General features: G+C 50.7%; 2 protein-coding genes across 2 annotated transcripts; one reads left to right on the forward strand and one right to left on the reverse strand.

Moving 5' to 3' along the window:
- Positions 1-7,878: 7,878 nt before the first annotated feature.
- Ppp1r35 (protein phosphatase 1 regulatory subunit 35) lies at positions 7,879-9,081 on the forward strand. The gene is given in 5 exon segments (XM_051205305.1): positions 7,879-8,013; positions 8,015-8,191; positions 8,272-8,527; positions 8,607-8,743; positions 8,824-9,081. Coding segments are annotated over 5 exon segments (792 nt in total). The 5' UTR covers positions 7,879-7,965; the 3' UTR covers positions 8,998-9,081.
- Positions 9,082-10,819: 1,738 nt separating this feature from the next.
- On the reverse strand, positions 10,820-15,744 carry Mepce (methylphosphate capping enzyme). Its single transcript, XM_051205563.1, has 4 exons — positions 13,507-15,744; positions 12,140-12,358; positions 11,494-11,620; positions 10,820-11,401 (listed from the first exon to the last, which is right to left on the reverse strand). Exons 1-4 carry the CDS (start codon positions 15,094-15,096, stop codon positions 11,349-11,351), a joined length of 1,989 nt encoding a protein of 662 aa, XP_051061520.1. The 5' UTR covers positions 15,097-15,744; the 3' UTR covers positions 10,820-11,348.
- Positions 15,745-19,844: the final 4,100 nt, after the last annotated feature.

The raw sequence follows: 19,844 nt of genomic DNA on the forward strand, positions 1-19,844 counted from the left end.
CCCACTCACACTCACACTCATACACCCACACACTCACACACTCACACCCACACTGTCACACCCACACACACCCACACCCTCGCACACACTCTCTCACACACACACTCACACACCCATACTCATACACACACCCACACACTCACACACACACACACACACACCCCACACTCTCACCCTCCCACCCTCTCACACACTCACACACCCACACCCACCCACACCCTCACACACACACTCACACACCCATACTCATACACACACCCACACACTCACACACACACACCCCACACTCACCCTCCCACCCTCTCACACACTCACACTGTCACACCCACACTGTCACACCCACACACACCCACACACTCTCACACACACACACACCCATACTCATACACACACCCACCCACCCCCCCCCCCCCCACACTCACCCTCCCACCCTCTCCACACTCACACACCCACACTGCCACACCCACACACACACCCCCCACACCCACCTCTCCACACACACTCACACACCCATACTCATACACACACCCACACACTCACACACACACACACACCTTGTGAGTTGCATGTTGGGCCCTGCCCAGCAAGGGAACAGTAAAGAGCAGCAGGCGGGGAGAATTTGATAGAATCAGCTCACTAGGCGCTACCCCTGTGGACCTCAACCTGTGGGTTTCAACTCCTTTGGGGGAGGTGGTGTCGAATGACCCTCTCACAGGGTTGCCTATCAAATCTCCTGCATAGCAGATATTTCTGTTACAATTCATAACAGTAGCAAAATGACAGTTATGAAGTAGCAACACAAATAATGTTATGGTTGGGGGCCACCTCAACATGAGGAACTGTATTGAAGGGTGGCAGTGTTAGCAGGGCTCTGCCCAGATAGGCATTATGCACTGTGGTGCCCGGGGCTTGATGCATACCAGGCTAGTGTTCTACCTCTGAGCCACAGGCAAGTGTCTTAGCACGAAGCCACACGTTCAGGAACGTGTGCATATGTGTGCATGTAGGTGTAGCAATCAGTCTCTGCCATCATCCTCAGCCACTCCCCACCTTGGTTTTTTAAGACGGAGGGTTTTCTCCGGGGACTCACCAATGTAGCTAGGCTAGCCGGCCTTCAAGGGATCCACCTGTCTTGGCTTCTTAGCACTAGGATTACAAATGTACATCACCACAGATAGCTTTTTTCCTGGGTGCTGGGGATGGGACTTAGGTCCTCATGATTGCACATGAAGCCCTTTACCCCCTGACTGTACTGTCTCCCCAGCCACTCCCAATACACACATACTTCCTAAAAAATTTCAGACCATCTATAAAGGGGTTTTGCCTGCGTTTGTCTGTGCACCATGTGCATGCCTAGCACCCAGATCAGAGTCACAGATGGTTATGAGCTGCCACAGGATCGCGGCGAACCAAATCCAGGACCTCTAAAGAGTAGCCTGTACTTTTGGCTATTGAGCCATTTCTCTGGCCCCATACCTTTTAAAAGACACATTCTCACTGTAGCTCAGGCTAGCCCGGAACTCTAGATCCTTTTGCCTCAGCCTTTCTGTTGTTTTTTGAGACAGGATTTCTCTGTGAAACCGTCCTGGCTATCCTGTAGACCAGACTGGCCTTGAACTCACAGGGATCCATCTGCCTCTGCCACCCAAGTGCTGGGACTAAAGGCGTGTGCCACCACTGCCTGGCTTGCCTCTGCCTTAGTGGTGGGATCACAGAGATTTTATACCTGGTTCTCCTTTTACATTTTATTTTGGGACAGGTTCTCACTAAACTGCTCAGGCTGGCTTTGAACTTACTCTGTTGTAACCAGACATTTCTCTCCTGCCTGCTAGTTCCTGAATAACCACTCAGAGGCTTAATATTAACGACAAACTTGTTTGGCCTGTTAGCTCAGGGTTACAACTAAACCCATTTCTCTTATTCTGTATTGCCACGTGACTCGTGGCTTGTTACCTCACATTTTGCTTCCCTGGTGGCTGCTGACATCTCTCTGACTCCACCCTTCTCCCTTTATTTCTGGATTTCCTGCCTGGCTCTATCCTGCCTGACTATTGGCCAAACCAGCTTCTTTACTAACCAATGGTAATAAAACATATTCACAGCATACAGAGAGACATCCCACATCACTCAGTAGCCCAGGCTGGCCTCGAACTCACAATGGAAACAAGGATCATCTTGAACTCCTTCCTGACTCTGTAAGAGTCCACATGCCTATTGTTTTGTTTGTTTGCTGTTGTTTAATGTGGTGCTGGGGATCAAACCCAGGACTTTATGCAAGCCAGGACAAGCACTTTACCAACTGGGCCACGCCCTCAGCCCCGGAACCCTCCACTCCTGAGGTCCCCAGTGAAGAAGACTGTTCCTAAGGCATTGTGGCCTGATCCCGAATCTCACATAGAGTACTACTCCAAACTCTGGGTGGGCAGCACATGTGATCCCAGCTACTCCAGAGGCTGAGGCTAGGGGCTCAAAAACCAGAAAGAGGGAGAAAGGGAGAGACAGGGTTTCAGAGTCTACACAGAGGGTCCAGTGGGGCCAAATAGGCAGGCCCAGTCAGTCGCCGGTAAATAACCTTGCAGGTAACTACAGGCCTAAGAATTGGGTCTGGGCCAGAGGCTGTGGGCTGATGGAAAGGAACGCCATCCTCATTTGTCCTTTCAGCATCAAGTGTGGGAGGCAGACGAAGGACGGTGCGTTCAGCCAGCAGCCTCGGGAGCCTTCCCAGTCTCACCAGACTCCCTCCCTAGTCCTGTCTGAGCTTGGCCGAGCAGGGCCACGGGGTTGGAATGGATGCTTTTTCTCCATCTGCCTAGTTGACCTCCATTCTGATCCATTCAGAAAGCTCAGAGCCCTAGAGAAAGAAGGAGAGCTTTCAGAAGACCAGAGGGAGAGCATGCTGGGTCTTCTAACTACAGAGATAGAAAGAAAGCTACCTTTTCCTGTCCCTCCCCCATTATTCTGCCTTCTTTTTAAAAATTAACTAAAATTTTATGTGTGCATTTTTGAGATCAGGTCTCTTGTTTCCCAGGTTGGCCTTGAACTCCCTATCCTTTTGCATCCTCCTCCCAAGTGCTGGGATTACAAGCATGTGTTACCATGCTTGTTCTTTTGAAAGTGGCGGGTGCTGGGGATGGATGGAACCCGCCACTTCATGCATGCCACACAAGCGCTCTACTGAGCATCTCCCCATCCCTTTTCAGATAGTCCCCCCATGTATTCCAGGCTGGATTCAAACCCACCGTTGTTGTGGAATATTATTTTAAGATGGGTTACATTTGTTTTAGCTGTGGAACATTTGTTTAATGATGCAAAGATGTGTTGCATTCTTTTGTGCTGAATTTGTTTAACTCCGTGAAGCTGTGTTTCTGTGCCTGTCTGAAACACCTGGTGGGCTAATAAAGAGCCGAACGGACAATGGCGAGGTTGGAGAGGGGCAGGTGGGGCTGGCAGAAGAGGAGTAAAAGGAGAAATAAATAGAAGGGGTGGGAAAGAGAGCGAAGGGATGAGGATTGAGAAAAGAAGGCGCCAGTCGCCCAGCTACCCAACAAGCCATGGAGTAAGAAAGAAAGAAAAGACGTACAGAAAGAGAAAAGTAAAAGCCCAGAGGCAAAAGGTAGACAGGATAATTTAAGAAAAGCTGACAAGAAACAAGCCAAGACTGGGCATTTATAAGTAAGAATATGATTCTGTGTGTGATTATTTGGGAGTTGGATGGTGAGCCCCTCCAAAGAGAAAGAGCCAAAAGAGTAAAACACAAAAACAAAAATCAGAAAACACAACTACACACAGCTACACACAGTCTTTTTCAGGGTTCAGGGTTCCAATGGCTGGTACTACAGGTGTGAACCACTACACCTAAAACTTCCATTCTTCCTTTCCCCTGTTTTTTCCTTAAGATTTCCTACCATCCATTACCACTCCTCTGGTGGTGGTGGTGGTGGTGAGGGAATCCTAAGAGCATCTTTGTCCAAAACATCCTGTCCAATCCAGTATGGTGGCCAGTGCCTCTTGTTCCAACATTTGAGAGGCTGAAACAGGAATATTATGTTAGGCTATTTGGTAAGTTTAAGCCCAGTCTGGGGTACATAGTAGGACCTTATCTCACTAAATAAAAATAAATAAATAAAAATAAATAAATCAATAAAATCTTGGTACTGGAGAGATGGCTCAGTGGTTAAGAGCACTGACTGCTCTTCCAGAGGTCCTGAGTTAAATTCCCAGCAACCACATGGTGGCTCCCAACCATCTGTAGTGAGATCTGGTGCCCCCTTCTGGCCTACAGGCATACATGCAGGCAGAACACTATACATAATAATAAATCTTAGGAAAAAAATCCTGGGCTCAGCAGAAGCTCTTTCAGGGGCTGCAGGCCCATTTCCCAGCACTTATATTACCACTCACAACCAAATGTAACCAGTTCCAGGGGGTCTGACTCCATTTTTTGTCCTTTTAGGGTACCAGGCACACACTTGATCTACATATCTGGCAAGATAACTCATGCACATAAAAGGAAAATAATTTAAATTTAAAAAATTAAAGCCCTTCTCTCAGATCTGGGTGCTATTTCTTCTTCATGGACTCTCCAAACCTTGTGATCAGAGAAATCCACCAGCTCAGCAGTGGCAGGGTAGCCCACACTTTTAATCTCAGCATTCAGGAGGCAGAGACAGGTGCATTTCTGTGAGTTTGAGGCCAGCCTGGTCTACAGAGCAAGTTCCAGGATGGCCAGGGACACACAGAGAAACCAAGTTTCAATAAACAAACAAAAGTGGCCCACCTCAGAATCACCCTGGACTCGGCTTTAGTTTTTCATGGCACATGAAAATCTGAAATTAGATTTTCCAGATACAAAATGGAGTCAGCCATAACCAAGAAAAAGGAAAGGTGGACATGAGTTCCATTCCTAGAATCCATGTTTAAGACAAAAAACAAATCAGCAACAAAAACAAAAGAATCCAGGAGTGGTTAGCACATGCCCATTAACACCATTGCAGGGGAGGTGGAGACAGGAGCATCCCTGGGCTTGCTATAGCCAGCATAGCTCAACTGGTGAGTTGCAGGTCAGTCACACGCACGCACGCACACACACGCACCTGCTTGCACACACAAAAATATAAACCGAGAACAATAAATAGAAGTGCGTGTGGTGGCAATCACCCCTAAGACCAACCATCAGAAGGCTGAAAGAGAAGGAATACAAGTCACAAGTTCAAGGCCAGTGTGAGCTATGTAGCAAGATGCCTGGGGTTCAGGGAGGTGAAGAGAAAGTTAGGAGGCCATGAATGGAGGGTCATTGTGTGGCTTCTTATAGTAATATCACAAGAGACCCTGGTAGAACCCACAAGATCGGGATGGTGAGGTGGCTCAGCAGATAAAGGCGCTTGCCACAAAGACTGAAAACCCGAGTTTGATCTGAGTTTGATCTACACACATTGTGAAAGGAGAAAACCAAATCCTACAAATTGTTCTGTGACCTCTGTAGCGGACACGCACGCGCGCGCGCACGCGCACACACACACACACACACACACAGCTAATATTTAAAACATAGGCCAGCCTGTTCCACAGGAGAGTTCCAGACCAGCCAGGAATATATAATGAGACACTGTCTGTTTCACATTCCGTTTTTGTTTGTTTTTTGAGACAGGGCTTCTCTTGTGTAGTCCTGGCTGTCCTAGAATTAGCTCTGTAGACCAGGCTGTGATTTTCTTGCCTCAGCCTCTATGGCTGGGATTGCATGAACGCTACACCTTGCTTTCCCACTAGGCCCCTCTCTGAATGGCCCACCTCATTCACACACTTCCACACCCGTGTGTTCAGGTGCAGGTGCCACGTGCGTGTGTGCAATGTGAGCCTGGAACTCAATGTTTTGGGTAGGCTGGCTGGCCAGTGAGCCCATTGGATTCACCTGTTTCCACCCCTCTGCACTGGGCTTGCAGACATTGCACCTGGCTTTTCCAGAGGTGCTGGGAATCAGATGCTTTTTTGTTGTTTGTTTTTCTAGACAGGGTTTCTCTGTGTAGCCCTGGCTGTCCTAGAACTGGTTCTGTAAACCAAGCTCCTTGAACTCACAGAGATACACCTACCTCTGCCTCCCCAGTGCTGGGATTAAAGGTATGTGCCCATCTCCAAACTCAGATTCTAATGCTCACACCTAGGAGCCATCTCCCATGTACTCTCCACCTCTAGAATTCCTGCCACCTCCTGTGTTTCGTCCTCTAGATTATGGCATTCCTGTTTCTTCTAGGGAGCAGCAGTAAGGCCCATGATGGTCTTCATGGAAGGTCATCAAGGACCCTTGTAACACAAATATTCTGAGTAGTTCTGTATTTGATTCCTGCCACTGCCCCCAAGAGATGCAGCCTTCAACAAGAGTGTTCAACTTCTTATAACCATCTAGATCTTCAGTGAAGATAAACAGAAGCTCAGTTGTTTTCTTATTGAGGAACCACGGAACCAGGCAATGTTGGTTGGCAGTTCCTTTCTCCACCTCATAAGAGAATAAAACGTGAAGGTTTTAAAAAAAATCATCTTTTTGCTAAGCATGGCAGTGCATGCCTTTAATCCCAGGAAGCAAAAGCAGGAGGGTCTCTGTGAGTTTGAGGCCATCCTGGTCTACAGAGTGAGTGAGTTCCAGGACAGCCAGAGATGCATAGTGAGACCCTGTCTCAAGCAAACAAACAGGTGAAGAATCAGTACAGAAAAGGTTTCTACTCTCCTACTTTCCCCTCTACCCTTAGCTCTTTGTTAGCTCAGGCTGACCTCAAACTCCGTATGCAGCTGAGGATGACCTTGAATTCCCGATTCTGCTTGGCTGCCTCCCAAATACTGGTATTACAGGTTTGTATCACCACACCACGCTGAACTTTTATTGTTTCTGAAATGTGTAAAAGAAACTATACATTGTCTACCCTTTGCAGATTGCCAGAGGGTATCACCCACTGTAGTCGCTGCACTATATCAATAGTTTGCTCCCCATTATTGCTCAGCACTATTTTATGATATTTATGTACCTTTAACCCTTTATCTGTTGAAGGACATTATCAGTTTGGGGCTATGAGTAAAGATGAGATGAACAGGTGTGTACAAGTTTTCAATTTTCCAAGGATATAGAATCAGAAGCCACAATTTTGGGTTTAAGTTAATCAGGTCTCTCTCATAGCCCAAGGTGTCCACTAATCCCTCTGTAGCCAAGGCTGGACCCGAATTCTTTCTGATCACTTTCTGCTTCTAACTCCCAAGCTGCCATTGCTTTTAAGGTCTTTTTCATGTGGTTGGATTAGGATGTGGATTTACTAGTGTGTGTTTGCGGTCAGTAGACAATTTGTGGGAGTCAGTTCTCTCGTTCCACCCAGGATTTGAACTCAGACTGTCAGGGTTGGTGGCAAACTCCTTTAACTTCGGAGCCATCTTTCGGGGCCCCAAGCATGTGGACTTAAAATTAAGGTACTATTCCGGATGTTTCTATAGTGTTTCCTACTCAAATACAAGAATTCAGGGATTTTGCAACGAGCCCGCTTCCACGTACAGGGAAACCTTCATAAACACCGTGGCGGCACCGCGCAGGATGTCTAGATACTAGAGCAGTGACTATTTTGTAAAAGAGAACTAACACTCTAACCCCAGACCAAATGCGAAGATGATTCTGACAGGTAAGGACGCCATATCCGCGTCCCCGAAAGCACAAGTAGCCTTGCTGGGATCCATAGGGCATCTACGCACCGGCGCTCTAACGCCCCGCCTTAAGGGCGAAGTCAGTGTCTGAGGGCGGAAGTGCACCCGGAAGCTGGAGGGTGGGGCGCTGGGAACGACGCCCGGGAGCGCCAATGGAGTGGCGCGGCGGGCTTGTTGTCGTACGTCGGTGGGTAAGGGCTAACGGTTTCCGGTAGTAGTAGCCCCCAGAGGGGTGCGAGGAAAGAGGTGACGCCGGGACCCGAAACCTCGGATCCCTGCAGCGTCGGCGAGATGATGGGCTACCGGGCGTCGGAATTGGAATCTATGGAGGGCGAGGAGGGCTGTGGGGGTCCCGGGGCCAGCCCCGGAGCCGAGAGCCCCGGAGCCACTAGCCCCAGAGCCCGAGCCGGGCTTGGATTTGAGCCTGAGCCCGAGCCCGTTGCCCGAGAGTCCAGAGCGGCAGAACAGCAGCCCGGGACGGCGGAGGGGGCGGCGGGGCGGCCGGAGGGGGCGCCAGGTGAGCGGCGGCGAGGCCGGGTCCCCTGCTGGCCGAGCGTCCCGGACTCCGCCGCTCACCGTTCCGCCCTTTCCTCCCAGGTTCGTTTTCACCTGGCGCCGTCCTCCCCTGTCCGCTCCGAGCCGCTACTCGAGGCCGGCGTACCGAGCGAAGATCCCGCGGCGCCCCATGAGCTGGAGGCACCCGCCCTGCAGAGCAGCCTGGCTTTGAGTCTGGAGCTGCAGAATGCGCGCGCCGCCGTGGCCAGCGGCCAGTTCGACGCCTCGAAGGCGGTGGAGGAGCAGCTGAGGAAGTCGTTCCAGACCCGCTGCGCCCTGGAGGAGACCGTGGCGGAGGGTGAGGGGGCAGGCGCCCGCCCCGGCGCGGTGGTCTGGGAGAAGGGCGCTGCTCACCCCCGCCTCTCCTGCGCTCGCAGGGTTGAACGTGCCGCGCTCTAAGCGACTCTACCGAGACCTGGTGAGTCTGCAGGTGCCGGAGGAGCAAGTTCTGAACGCGGCGCTGAGGGAGAAGCTGGCGATGCTGCCGCCGCAGCCCCGAGCCCCGCCCCCGAAGGTGAAGGAAGGGATCCGGGGGACTGGGCTCCCCTCCTCTATTCGGAGTGTAATCTTGCATTGGGCCTCACCTTCCCACAGGAGGTGCTCGGGCAGGGGCCAGACATGACGGTGCTGTGCAACCCAGACTCTCTGTGCTACGAATCTCCGCACTTAACAGTGGACGGGCTGCCCCCCCTAAGGCTTCAAGCCCGGCCCCGCCCTTCAGAAGATACCTTTCTCATGCATCGGATGCTGAGGTGCTGGGAAGCATAGCCTTCACAACTCCCTGTATTGCTAGGCAGTACGTTGTTAAAACTGTTTCCTCATCGAATAAAGTTTTTGTGTTTAAACAATTGAGCTCCTGGTTGGAAGCTGCCTGTAGGTAGAAATTTTCTGGCCCCCTCAATGATGACAAGTGGAAAGCACTGTGTGGCAAGACTTTCCACTTCAATAACCTTGTTTTGATTATAATTGGAATTTGAGACAGCCTCACATCATGGCACCATGTCCCAGGACTTGGGAGGCCGAGGCAGAAGGGTCCTGTGTTCAAGGAGTCTGACTTACACAAAGGATTTCTATTAGTGTGGTTTCAGCCTGGGTAGGTTCAGCTCAGTGGTGGTGTTTGGTTAAGCATGTGCAAGCGCATGCACAAATAGTCAAAGTGCTTTAGATTTCCACTTTGGCTGCTGCTTGTAGAGACAGGAAGGATAGGAGTTTCAGGCAAAACTAAGGGGATACCGTCTCAAAAACCTAACCAAAAAAGCACCCTGATCTGCCCCATTTATAATAAATTTTAATGTATCTGTCTGTATAGCTTCTGGTTGTCTTGGAATACATGTATTCCAGTCTGGCCTTGAACTCATATTTGCCTACCTCTGCTTCCAAAGTGCCAGGATTAAAGGCATGCATCACTAAACTTGGCTATTCAAATCCTTCTGAACAAAAAGTATTTACCCAAACATGGGATTTAACATTAAATAATTGCTTTAAAGGAGACTTTGCCTGTTTCATTTGAGTATTGCCCATTAGTCTGGGACTAACATAGGAGTGCACAATTTTTATTCAATGTTATAGCAACCATTGACAAACCAACGAAGACATTCATTTTGCAAAGCACCCCAACACCCACGGATCCTGGAGCAGTTTTGTGGCTCTGGGCTGTTCATTTCTAGCTCTACTTCACCCCCACTGCTGAGCCCTCCGAAGGTAGCCTTCCATCTCACTCCCATGTACAGACAGTTACCTGGGGTTTCTTTTTGGAGGAAGTTAACTTGGAATCATTAAGCTACACACCAAAGTTTGCATTACTCCTTCCCCTTTCTGGAGCAGTGTATAAGGGTACTGGCTAGTTTAATGTCAATTTGACACAAGCTAGAGTTATCAGGAGGGGAGCCTCAAATGAGAAAATGCCTTTATAAGACCGGGCTATAGACAAAGACAAGTCTGTAGGGCATTTTTTTTTTTTTTTTGGGTGGTGGTTTCTCTGTGGGACTGTCCTGAAACTTGCTTTGTAGACCAGGCTGGCCTTGAATTCACTGAGATCCACCTGTCTCTGTCTCCCAAGTGCTGGGATCAAAGGCATTCATCACCACTACCTGGTCTGTAAGACATTTTCTTAGTGAGTGATGGGGACAGTCCCTGGGCCAGTAGTCCTAAGAGAGGCTAAGCAAACTCTGAGGAACAAGTCAAAAAGTAGCACCTTCTATGGCTTCCACATCAGCTCCTGCTTCCAGGTCCTTGCTCTTCCCTACTTAAGTTCTTGTTCTGACTTCCTTTGATGAACTGAAATGTGGATGCATAACCTTAATAAACTCTTTCTTTCCTAAGTCATGGTGTCTTATCACAGCAGTAGTAACCAAACTAAGACAAGTCTCCAACAGTCTTCCAGCCCCGTGAGATTTAGTGTCTCACTATGCAGTCCACCCAGGCTTGCCTCAAACCTCAAGAGATCAATTGGCCTACCTGTCTCCCAAGTGCTGGGATAAAGAGCCAGTACACCACAACCAGCAAAACCCACCCTGAGATGCTAGGATGGGCAAAGAGCCACACAATCCTACTAAGATGTACCATCCCACTAGAAAGTGCCAGACACAGGTGCAGGGGCCATGGCCCTAGTTATCAAGTTTATTGTGCTGTTCTCACATTCCAAACCCAGCTCCCTTTCCCACTGGGGGACAGCAGAAGGAAGGATTTTCACAGTACCTGTGTCTCCTTACCAAACTTCCCCTCTAACACCCTTAGTCCATCCATGGTCCACTTAAGTGCAGCTAGGAACAAAGGCCGAGAAGCAGGAATGTCCTTCCGAGAACAGGAGGAAGGGCCTAGAGAATTTGACATTCCCCTTCCCATGCCCTAGGAGGACAGTCAGCAAACAGTCCATGCCATCCAGCCCAGCAGGCTGGGAGAAGAAGCTGATGTAATTCCAGCACAGCTGGGCTTACTCAAGTGCCAGAGGTGTCAAGGAGAAGGCTTGGGGAAGCAACTTAAGAAAAGCTCTCTTTACAGATCCAAGAAAGGAAACTTTTTGGAGTTAGACAGGAAAGACCTTGGGATAATTTCCTCTTCCCCTAGGTCCTCAGGAGCAGCAAGGGCAGCCTCTTCACACCTTCTGTCCAGAAGGCCACTTAGTGGCTGGGGGAACGGGCCTTGTGGAACAAGTACACAGGACGCTGAAAGCCTGAAAGAACACAGAAAGCAGGTGGGTGGGACTGAGATTCTCCACAGGGCCAGCACCCACTCCTCCCAGTGACAGAGTGGAGCCATACTTACCTCTGGAGGTGTTACTTGGTGTGGCCACAAGCTCATAGCTGGAGAAGCCCACCTCTGGGGATGTTAGGTAGGAACTGAACTGCTCTGGCTTCAGCTGGATTCGAAAGTAGTTCTTATAGATTGTTTCCTGGGGAAATAGGGGTAGGGGTGTGTGTGTCACTTCAGCTTGCCATCGCCATCTCTTTCCTGGCCAAGAACAACAACCTTTTGTCGTTGCTCAGAAAGTCTGAGCTGGGTATGGTGGTATAAGCCAGTCATCTCAGGTATTTAGAAGGCTGAAGCAGAAGGATGGATGGAGAGTTCAAGACCAGTCTGCAGCCCTACAGAGCCAGTTCAGGCCAGCAGCTTAGCCAGTCTCAAAATACAAAATGGGTAACCAGGTGGTTGGTGGCACATGCCTTTGATCCCAGAACTTGGGAGGCAGAGGCAGGCAGATCTCTGAGTTTAGAGGCCAGCCTGGTGTACAAAGATAATTCCAGAAGGCCAAGGCTACACAGAGAAACCCTGTCTAGAAATAATTGCCCCCCCCCAAATTTAAAGAACCAGCTGGGGCTACAGCTCACTCTGCCATGTGTGAGGTCTGGGGTTTAATCCCCAGTAAAATAAAAACATGATTATCCCCTATCTCTACAGAAACCCAACTCACCGTTAGAGACTTTCTCCTGCAGTAGGAGGACCATGGTTGGGGCTCCAGAACCAGAATGCCCCCAGGGCGAAGATGCCGGTAGATCCGGCGGAACATGCGCTTCAGCCCCTCGTCACCCCAGTTCAGGTGCACCCACTTGGTGAGGCTGAGACAGAGCACCACATCGTACTCGGGTCTTTGGGCATCCACCAGCTCATCTCTGTCGAGGACATAGTTACCCTGAGGGCCAGAAGATGGGAAAGAGGTCACAGAGAGGAAGAGGAGCACCACTGGCCCTACAACCACCTGCAGACTGAGACGAAGTCCTACACACAACCTCACTTCAGCCCCCAGTGGCCTTCTCCGAGCTCCTGACAAATGTCTCATGGTCTCTTCTCCCTTTCCTGCCTCTGCTTCCTCCTGGTGCTAAACCAAGCAAACCTAAAAGGGAGCCTGGACAAATTTAAATTGAATTACCAGAGGAATAACTGGAGAATACTGGAATGCACCCAAGACCCCAGCCCAGAGGACTTCACATACACAGGCGGCGGGTCCTAAGGACTTAGGCCCACTCCATACAGGCTCTCCCATCAGAGTCTAACATTTCAGGCCTATTTTTTCTCAAACGAAACGAAAGCCTAAGAAACCTTCTTTGGAAGGTAAACTTGCCACCACTCCCAGGAAAGACATGTTTTCAGGCTAAGCCACGGGCACACATGCCTCTGGGATGGCCTAACTGCTCAATGGAGGAAGCTAGTGGAGACAGGGACATATCCTTTGTCAGGCTGGCTACTCTCTCCTCCCTTCACAGCCCCTCTCCTGCTATTCAGTCATGTCGGAAAAGACAGAGAGCCAAGCCTACTGTGTTCCTGACCAGTAACTTCAACAGTCTGTACTGTATCTAGGGAAACAAAAAGCAGCTGATGCAACAATGTCCCTATCAAAGGCCCCAAACTACACATATAAGAGTGCCACAGTCTTCCTCTCCAGCAACCTCAAGCTCTCCCAGGAGATTTGAGGACAAGGTTCCATCTGGACAGAGCAGTAGAGGTTACCCTCAAGGGAAGGTAGATGGCTTGGATTATAGTCCCCAATGGAAGCAGGACAAGTCAGCCCCCTTTCGGGCATGAGATCCTTGTAGTCATGAGAGAAGACCAGATGTTAGAGCCTGCAGGTAGAGATCCCACTTTGCATGTTATTTATAGGAGGAAAGACATCACACCCAGTAGAGATTCTCTGGCCAATGCAGACTGTTCCCTCCAGAAGGTTCTTGTAGGGAGGAACAAATGCAGGGGCACACCTCTAGGTCATGACCTTCCCCCCCACATTCCTACTTAATCTCATCTTCACACTTGGACCCTACTCCAGGAGCCTTTGGACTCTCTTACCGTGACGAAGACGACATTGTTGGGGAAGACAGATGTGTCCGCTCCATCCAAGGGCACTTGGGGTGCAGCGATGGGACCCCTGCTGGCTGTCAGTGAGGCTGGGAAGCAGCTCCTTTTTCGGACAGCGGTAGTCCCTTCCTCCCCCTCTGTCCCTGGGTCACCCTCAGAAGTCTGGGCTTGGAGACGAAGCTCCTCAGACAGGTAGTGTCGGATATTTTGGCGGGCAGAGTGGATAAGTCGTGGATCAATGTCCAGCCCCACCATTCGGGCTGGGCCCCACTTGCAGGCAATACTTAGGGTCAGATGGCCAACATTGCAGCCCAGGTCTAGGACGTCCCGGCCTTGAAACCACTCGGGCTTCAATACCCTAAGTCGCACATCCTCGCAGGATGGATTGCGATAGCCATAGTACTTGCAGTAATTCCCATACTGGAACTTTCGCTGTTGCTTTTTGAAGCCAGTTGCAGGTAGTGGGTGGTGATGACGGCCTCCCCCACTCCCTCTGCCCTTTTCCTTGGAACCCTGGCTTCCACCCCTAGCCCCTGCCTCCGACTTGCTGGAAGTCCTGCGACGTTTGCGATGTCGGGAGGAGGAAGATGATGATGAGGGTGCAGAGGTAACTGAGGCAGCTGGAGGGGCAGAAAGGGAGCCTGAGGAACCCTGCAGGGCAGATGGAAGGGGAGACACAACTTCATCCCTGCAGTTGATGGCTGTGTTGAGTTCATAGGGTTGAGGGGCATCTCGATTCTGGCCCTTGTGCTGTTGCTGCGTGGTACCCTCCCCATGGAGTGAGGGGGTGAGAGGGTCAGTGGGCAGCGCGGCGTGGCTATCATTCCCTCCAGATGCCTGCTGCTGCTGGTGGTGAGGTCCCCGGTGTCTATGGCGCTTGCGACCAATCTTGAGTGGCGAGGCAAGAACTACGTGGGCCTCATCAGTGCAAGTGTTGAGACTGAGCGGGTCAGTGATATCTTTGGGGATGAGGATCTCCACAGGGTCTCGCCCCTTAGCCGGAAGTGGGGACGACTTTGGGGTCTCCGCATTGAGTGCTCGACTTACTTCCTCATCCAGGAGGCTATTCAGGTTCAGTGGATCAAATATATTGCCCCCCAGAAGAAAATTGGAGGGTAACACTGAGTCGCAGTCCGAATTCACACGCCGGCGCCTCTTGAAGGCCGGATGTTTGAAGCCTCCACCGCTCCCTCCCCCTACGTTACAGCTATTTCTTCTTTTGCCCCCGCCACCCCCGGGGGGTCGGTGAGGTTGGTAGCCATTGCGAGGTCGAGGAGGGGCCGGGGGACCCAGGTCCGTCCCGCTACCACCCCGTCCCTCCCCCACGTCCGCAGGAGCGGTGGCTCGCCCCTGGGGCTCCCCATGCGCCTGTGCCTGGGGGCCGCCCCCTCCGCTGGCTGCGGCCCCGGCCGAGTGCGCGCGTGGGCCCGGCCCGCGCTCCGTCCCGTCGCGGAGCTCCCCGGAGGCAGCCTCTCGGTGCGATCGCACCTCGGGGCCGCCCCCTCCACCCGACTCATCTTTGAGCGGCGGCGGCGGGGCCGGCACCAGAAAGGGCTCCTTCTCCGCCGCCATCTCGATCATCTCCTCTCCCTGTTTAATTTCCCCTCCCCAAGCGAGGGTACTGAGAAGAGACTAAGGGGAAGCCCCCTGCAAACCCTAAGATCACCTCACTCCCTCCCCTTCCCCGAGTGCGCGCGCAGCTCTGCCTCGCGCCCAAGCGCCTCCACCTCCCTCCCGCGACACACCAAGCGCGCCCCACTCGCCCGCGAGACCAAAACAAGATGCCCGCGAGACCCGGACAAGCCGAGGAACCAACTGCGCGTGCGCCACCACCCTTTCCTCCGCCGCCACTACCACTCTGGCGCGAGCGCGCACGACGGGCGCGCGATGCGCTCGCCCAGGGCCCACGCATGCGCACTCCGCCACCACCCGGGCTGCGCGCGCATCGGGAGTGAGACCCAACTTAACGGCTCCGAGAGTTTAAATACAGCCCCCCCCTCCCTAATAGCCTCACCCTCCCCCAGCCCGAGACGCCCACCACCCCACACGGACACCCGACTTCCCTTCGCTGCTCTGTCCAAGCCCTACTGATATCCTTTGTCTCTGCCGTGCGATCCCACCCACCGTAGGCGGGGAACGGGCGCTGGCGTGAAAATGTCTCCTTGACACCCGACCCTGGTTCCTGAGGAATGAGGCTCCGCGGTCTCCGCCCGGCTCTAAACCCAACAACCCCCCCTGCCCCGCCTCCTTCCTCCCCCCATCCCCGCCCCTCCTAGAGAGCGCCTGCGCACAGTCCTTTTGGGCTTGCGCGGGTAGAAGGAGCGACACGTGCTGGAGATGATGCTCCGCCCCTTCAGTCCTAGGGGCGGGGAGTGTGACGCCGCTTCCTTAGGTTAGACACGCAGCGTGCGTCAGCACGATTCCAAGGGTGTGCATTCCCCCAGCGAAAGGGGCGGGCTCATGAATTATTCTCATGAATTATCTCCCTCCCTCTTGCTCCCGCCCATCTCATTAGAATTAGGAGGGCTTATGGAAACCGGAAGGGAGAATGATAAAAGTAGGCGAAGGATTCGAGCACTGTCTCAAGAACTGTTATCAGTAAAATGCAATTCGTCATTTAAAATAGTCTCTGAACTGAAAACAATAAACCTGCACTAAAACATCTTACGTTGTCTAAGTTCCTACTCCCAAGAAAAGGCCCAGTTCTCGCTACCCTCCTCTTTCCCCGAACTGCGAACACCTAGAGAACCACGCCTTCCTTCCCCCTACACCTGCGACTGGTCTCGCACGTCTCCGCCACAGTGCGGCGCCTGCGCGTCAGTTCATAGCCTGAAGGCTGGCGTTCGCCAGTGCCACCCGCTAGTGCTGTTGATCCCGCAGCACTTCCAGCTGCAGCTTTGCTCCACTTACAAACACAAACAAGTGTGGGCGGGAAAGCGTAACGACTCGCTTTGGCCTCCTTGCTCGGGCCAATGGGAAACATTCGGTGCCGAGTCCCCAGAGTGATGGCAGGTGGAGGGAGGTTCCCTGCCAACAGATTGTCAAATAAGAGCACTGTAGAGGCAAGATGGTCTCAGACAAAATATAAAAGCGTGAGGGAAACGAAAAGATACGGGTTATAACATGAAATCAGGCGATTTGAAGCAGACACCAGAACGAAGTGCCCTGAGCGGGGGGGGGGGAAGCCCGGCGCCCGCGAGGATTATGGGACTTGTAGTTTCAGTAGGCTTTAGTTTGGAAGATGGCGGTATACTTCAACTGCGCATACGCAAAGCGGCTTCCAGCTGCGCATGCGCGTCATCTCTGAGCGCTCGCCACTTGGGGGCGGAATTTGTCCGTGTCCTCGTGCCTTGTCTTGGTGGCGGGAAAAATAGGTCGAGGTGGAAAGGGATGTGCGGAATGGCTGCGACAGCGTAGGCTGCGCCTCATCTTTACATCCTCGTCGGCCCAGAAGGTAGTTGGCTTTTATCCAGCCATCGAGGGATGTGTTAGGTGCGGTGAATCCTGGTACCTGTTGGCTGAGGAGAAATTTTGTCTTCAGACCTTCAGCTGACCTTTCTCCTCAGAATCCCCACTTTCCAAACCACTCACAGCACACACAAGCCGGAGTCGTGGCGGGAAATGAGGACTTGAGGGACAGTGAGGCTGAGCGGGAGCTGAGGGGAAGAGGCTCTCATGGTGGGATGCCTGGTCAGGATGAGGAGAGGCGAGGCTTGTTTGACTGGGAGACAACTCCGATTTCTAATGGCTGTCCCAGAGAGAACTGGGGAAGAAGGAGGACAAGTAGAGGAACAGATAAAATTTCTACTTTGGGGTTTCTCCGTGGGGCTGTGTATTTATGGCACCGCATCTCAATAGCTTGGAAGCCGAAAGGGCGCGCGCTGCGAAGGCATCGGACACATGGTCCCTGAAGCGAGGACATCCCTGAGGGCCAGCCTGAGGTCTGGGACAAGGTGGGGGAGGGACACGAGTGGAAGCCACCTAGAGAGCCATGCCAAGACTAGAAAGGACATCAGCTCTGTCGAAAGAATCTGTTTTGTGCCGAGTGGTCGTGACACACGACTTTAATCCCACTCGCAAGACAGGAGGATCTCTGTGAGTTCCAGGCCAGCCTGGTCACAAAAACAGCCAGGGCTGCTGTATAGAGAAACCTTGTCTCAACCCTTCCACCCGAGAAAGAAACTGTTTAGCTCACAAGTGACCGTATCTTTGGTCTTTCCCCTGCCTCTCCCCTCCCTCCGTTTTCTTTCTTTTTCTTTTTCTTTTCTTTTGTATCCCAGAGACAGGGTTTCTCTGTATGTAGCTCTGGCTGGTCTCAGAGATCCACCTGTCTCTGCCTCTCGAGTGCAGGAATTAAAGGCGTGCGCCACCACCTCCCTCCCATCCCCTCTCCCCGTCCCCAAGCCTCCCGCCCCAATACACTACCCGTGGGAAGTTTAGCTTGGATAATTTCTGCTGAAAGTAAATTTGGTCAGGGTGGATGGACTACTAGTCTTTCTTTTCTTGCTAAATGTTTAAAAGGTTTCTAGAGCATACATATGTGCTCAAAAGGGAACTTAAAAAGTTAATCGAGTCATGAGAATAGGCAGGAGTTTATAGGCTGTTAGACATTAATGTCAAAAGGCCATTAACTCCATCTTAAAGGAAATGAAAATTTTAAATGAGTTTTATCTTTAAAAGTTTTATTACCCTTATCTATTTATTTGTTGTGTGGGGTGTGTTTGTGTGTTCGTGTGTGCACATGTCATAGAGCATGTAGAGGCCAGAGGATAACCTGTTCCCCCACCATCATCAACACGTGGGCTCTGGAATCAATCTCAGGTCATTAGGCTTGACACAAGTACCCCTGCCCACTAATCCATCTCCCCAGCATCCCTCCCTCCCTCCCTCCCTCCCTCCCTCCCTCCCTCTCCCTCTCTCTCTCTCTCTCTCTCTCTCTCTCTCTCTCTCTCTCTCTGTCTGTCTCTGTCTCTATTTTTATTTGCAGAGACAGGGTCTTGTTTGTGTCCCTGGCTGTTCTTGAAGTAATCACTTGTAGCTCAGACTGGACTTGAAGTTGTAGCGGTGGACTTCATCAGTCTCTCAAGTTCTGGGATTACAGCCACTGACCATTTTAAATATAGGAGGTCTTTCTTTTTTCTTTTTTGTTTTGACAGGGTTGTCTGTTGGTCTCAAACTAGAACTCACCCTCCTGCCTCAATATCCCTATAGCTGGAATTCAGACATGAATCCCTATCCTAGCTTACAGGAGGGTAAGATAGTCCTTTTCTTCTTATTTTTGTTTTTCAAGACAGAGTTTCTATGTGGCTTGTATCTCTTGTAGATCTGGCTGGTCTAGAACTCACAGAGATCCACTTGCCTCAGCCTCTTGAGTGCTGGGACTAAAGGCGTGCCAATAACACCCAGCTAAATAGTCCTTTTTTAATGGCTGTGTCTTGCTATGAAGCCCTCCAGTTTGAACTCTAAATACTGCCTCAACCTCATGAATGCTAGTATTAACTAGTCTTTGCAATTTGTAGAAACTCTTGGGATCTATGATAATAGACAATAGCAAAGGGCTGGCTTTTCTTTAAAGAATGGAGAAACAATATAAAGAGGGAATAATTGCATATTCAGGAGGAGGACATGGTAAGGTGGATAATGCTTTTTTTTTTTTTTTTTTTTTTAAATAAGATTTATTATGTATAGTGTTCTGCCTGCATGTCTGCCAGAAGAGGGCACCAGATCTCATTACAGATAGTTGTGAGCTATTAATGTAGTTTCTGGGAGTTGAATTTAGGTCCTCTGAAAGAGCAACCAGTGCTCTTAACGACTGAGCCAGCTCCTAATTGATTTTTTTTGACAAATAATGGCAGCACTTAATTAAGTAATTTCATCAGGTATATTTAAAACTTTTATTTGTAAACATTTAAAAAATATTATCTATAATAATGGTTTCATTGTGCTAAATTTGCACGTGTATATAATATATTTCAACTATAGTCAACCTAACTATCTTCTCTTATTTCCATCTTACCGGTGGCTTCATCATTGAAAATGTTTCTCTCCTTAGCAACTAGTGTTGCTTTCAGATCTTCAAGGAGAGGGGGGTCTTATGAGTCCCCCTCCCTGCTGTTTTTGTTCACTGAGGTATGGTCTCATGTAGCCCATGCTGGCCTTGAATTTCTCATTCTGATTAGAAATATATGCCATCATACCCAGCATACCAGATTTGGTCTCTTATACTCTTAAAAATCTGCAGAGGAATCCAAGAAGTTTTATTATTATTATTTTTAAAGTATGTGTGCAAACCACATATGTGTGAATGCTTGCAGAGGCTGGAAGAGGGA

The sequence above is a fragment of the Phodopus roborovskii genome, unplaced genomic scaffold, assembly GCF_943737965.1.
Source record: "Phodopus roborovskii unplaced genomic scaffold, PHOROB, whole genome shotgun sequence".
Lineage (NCBI taxonomy): Eukaryota > Metazoa > Chordata > Mammalia > Rodentia > Cricetidae > Phodopus > Phodopus roborovskii.

Bases quoted from the DNA above. Each gene is read 5' to 3' on its own strand.
- Mepce (XM_051205563.1), bottom strand. From the start codon at position 15,096: ATGATCGAGATGGCGGCGGAGAAGGAGCCCTTTCTGGTGCCGGCCCCG. The intron at 11,621-12,139 runs GTGAGTTGGGTT...CTATTTCCCCAG, and splicing joins GCAGGAGAAAGTCTCTAACG to GAAACAATCTATAAGAACTA. The intron at 11,402-11,493 runs GTAAGTATGGCT...GTGTTCTTTCAG, and splicing joins ACCAAGTAACACCTCCAGAG to GCTTTCAGCGTCCTGTGTAC.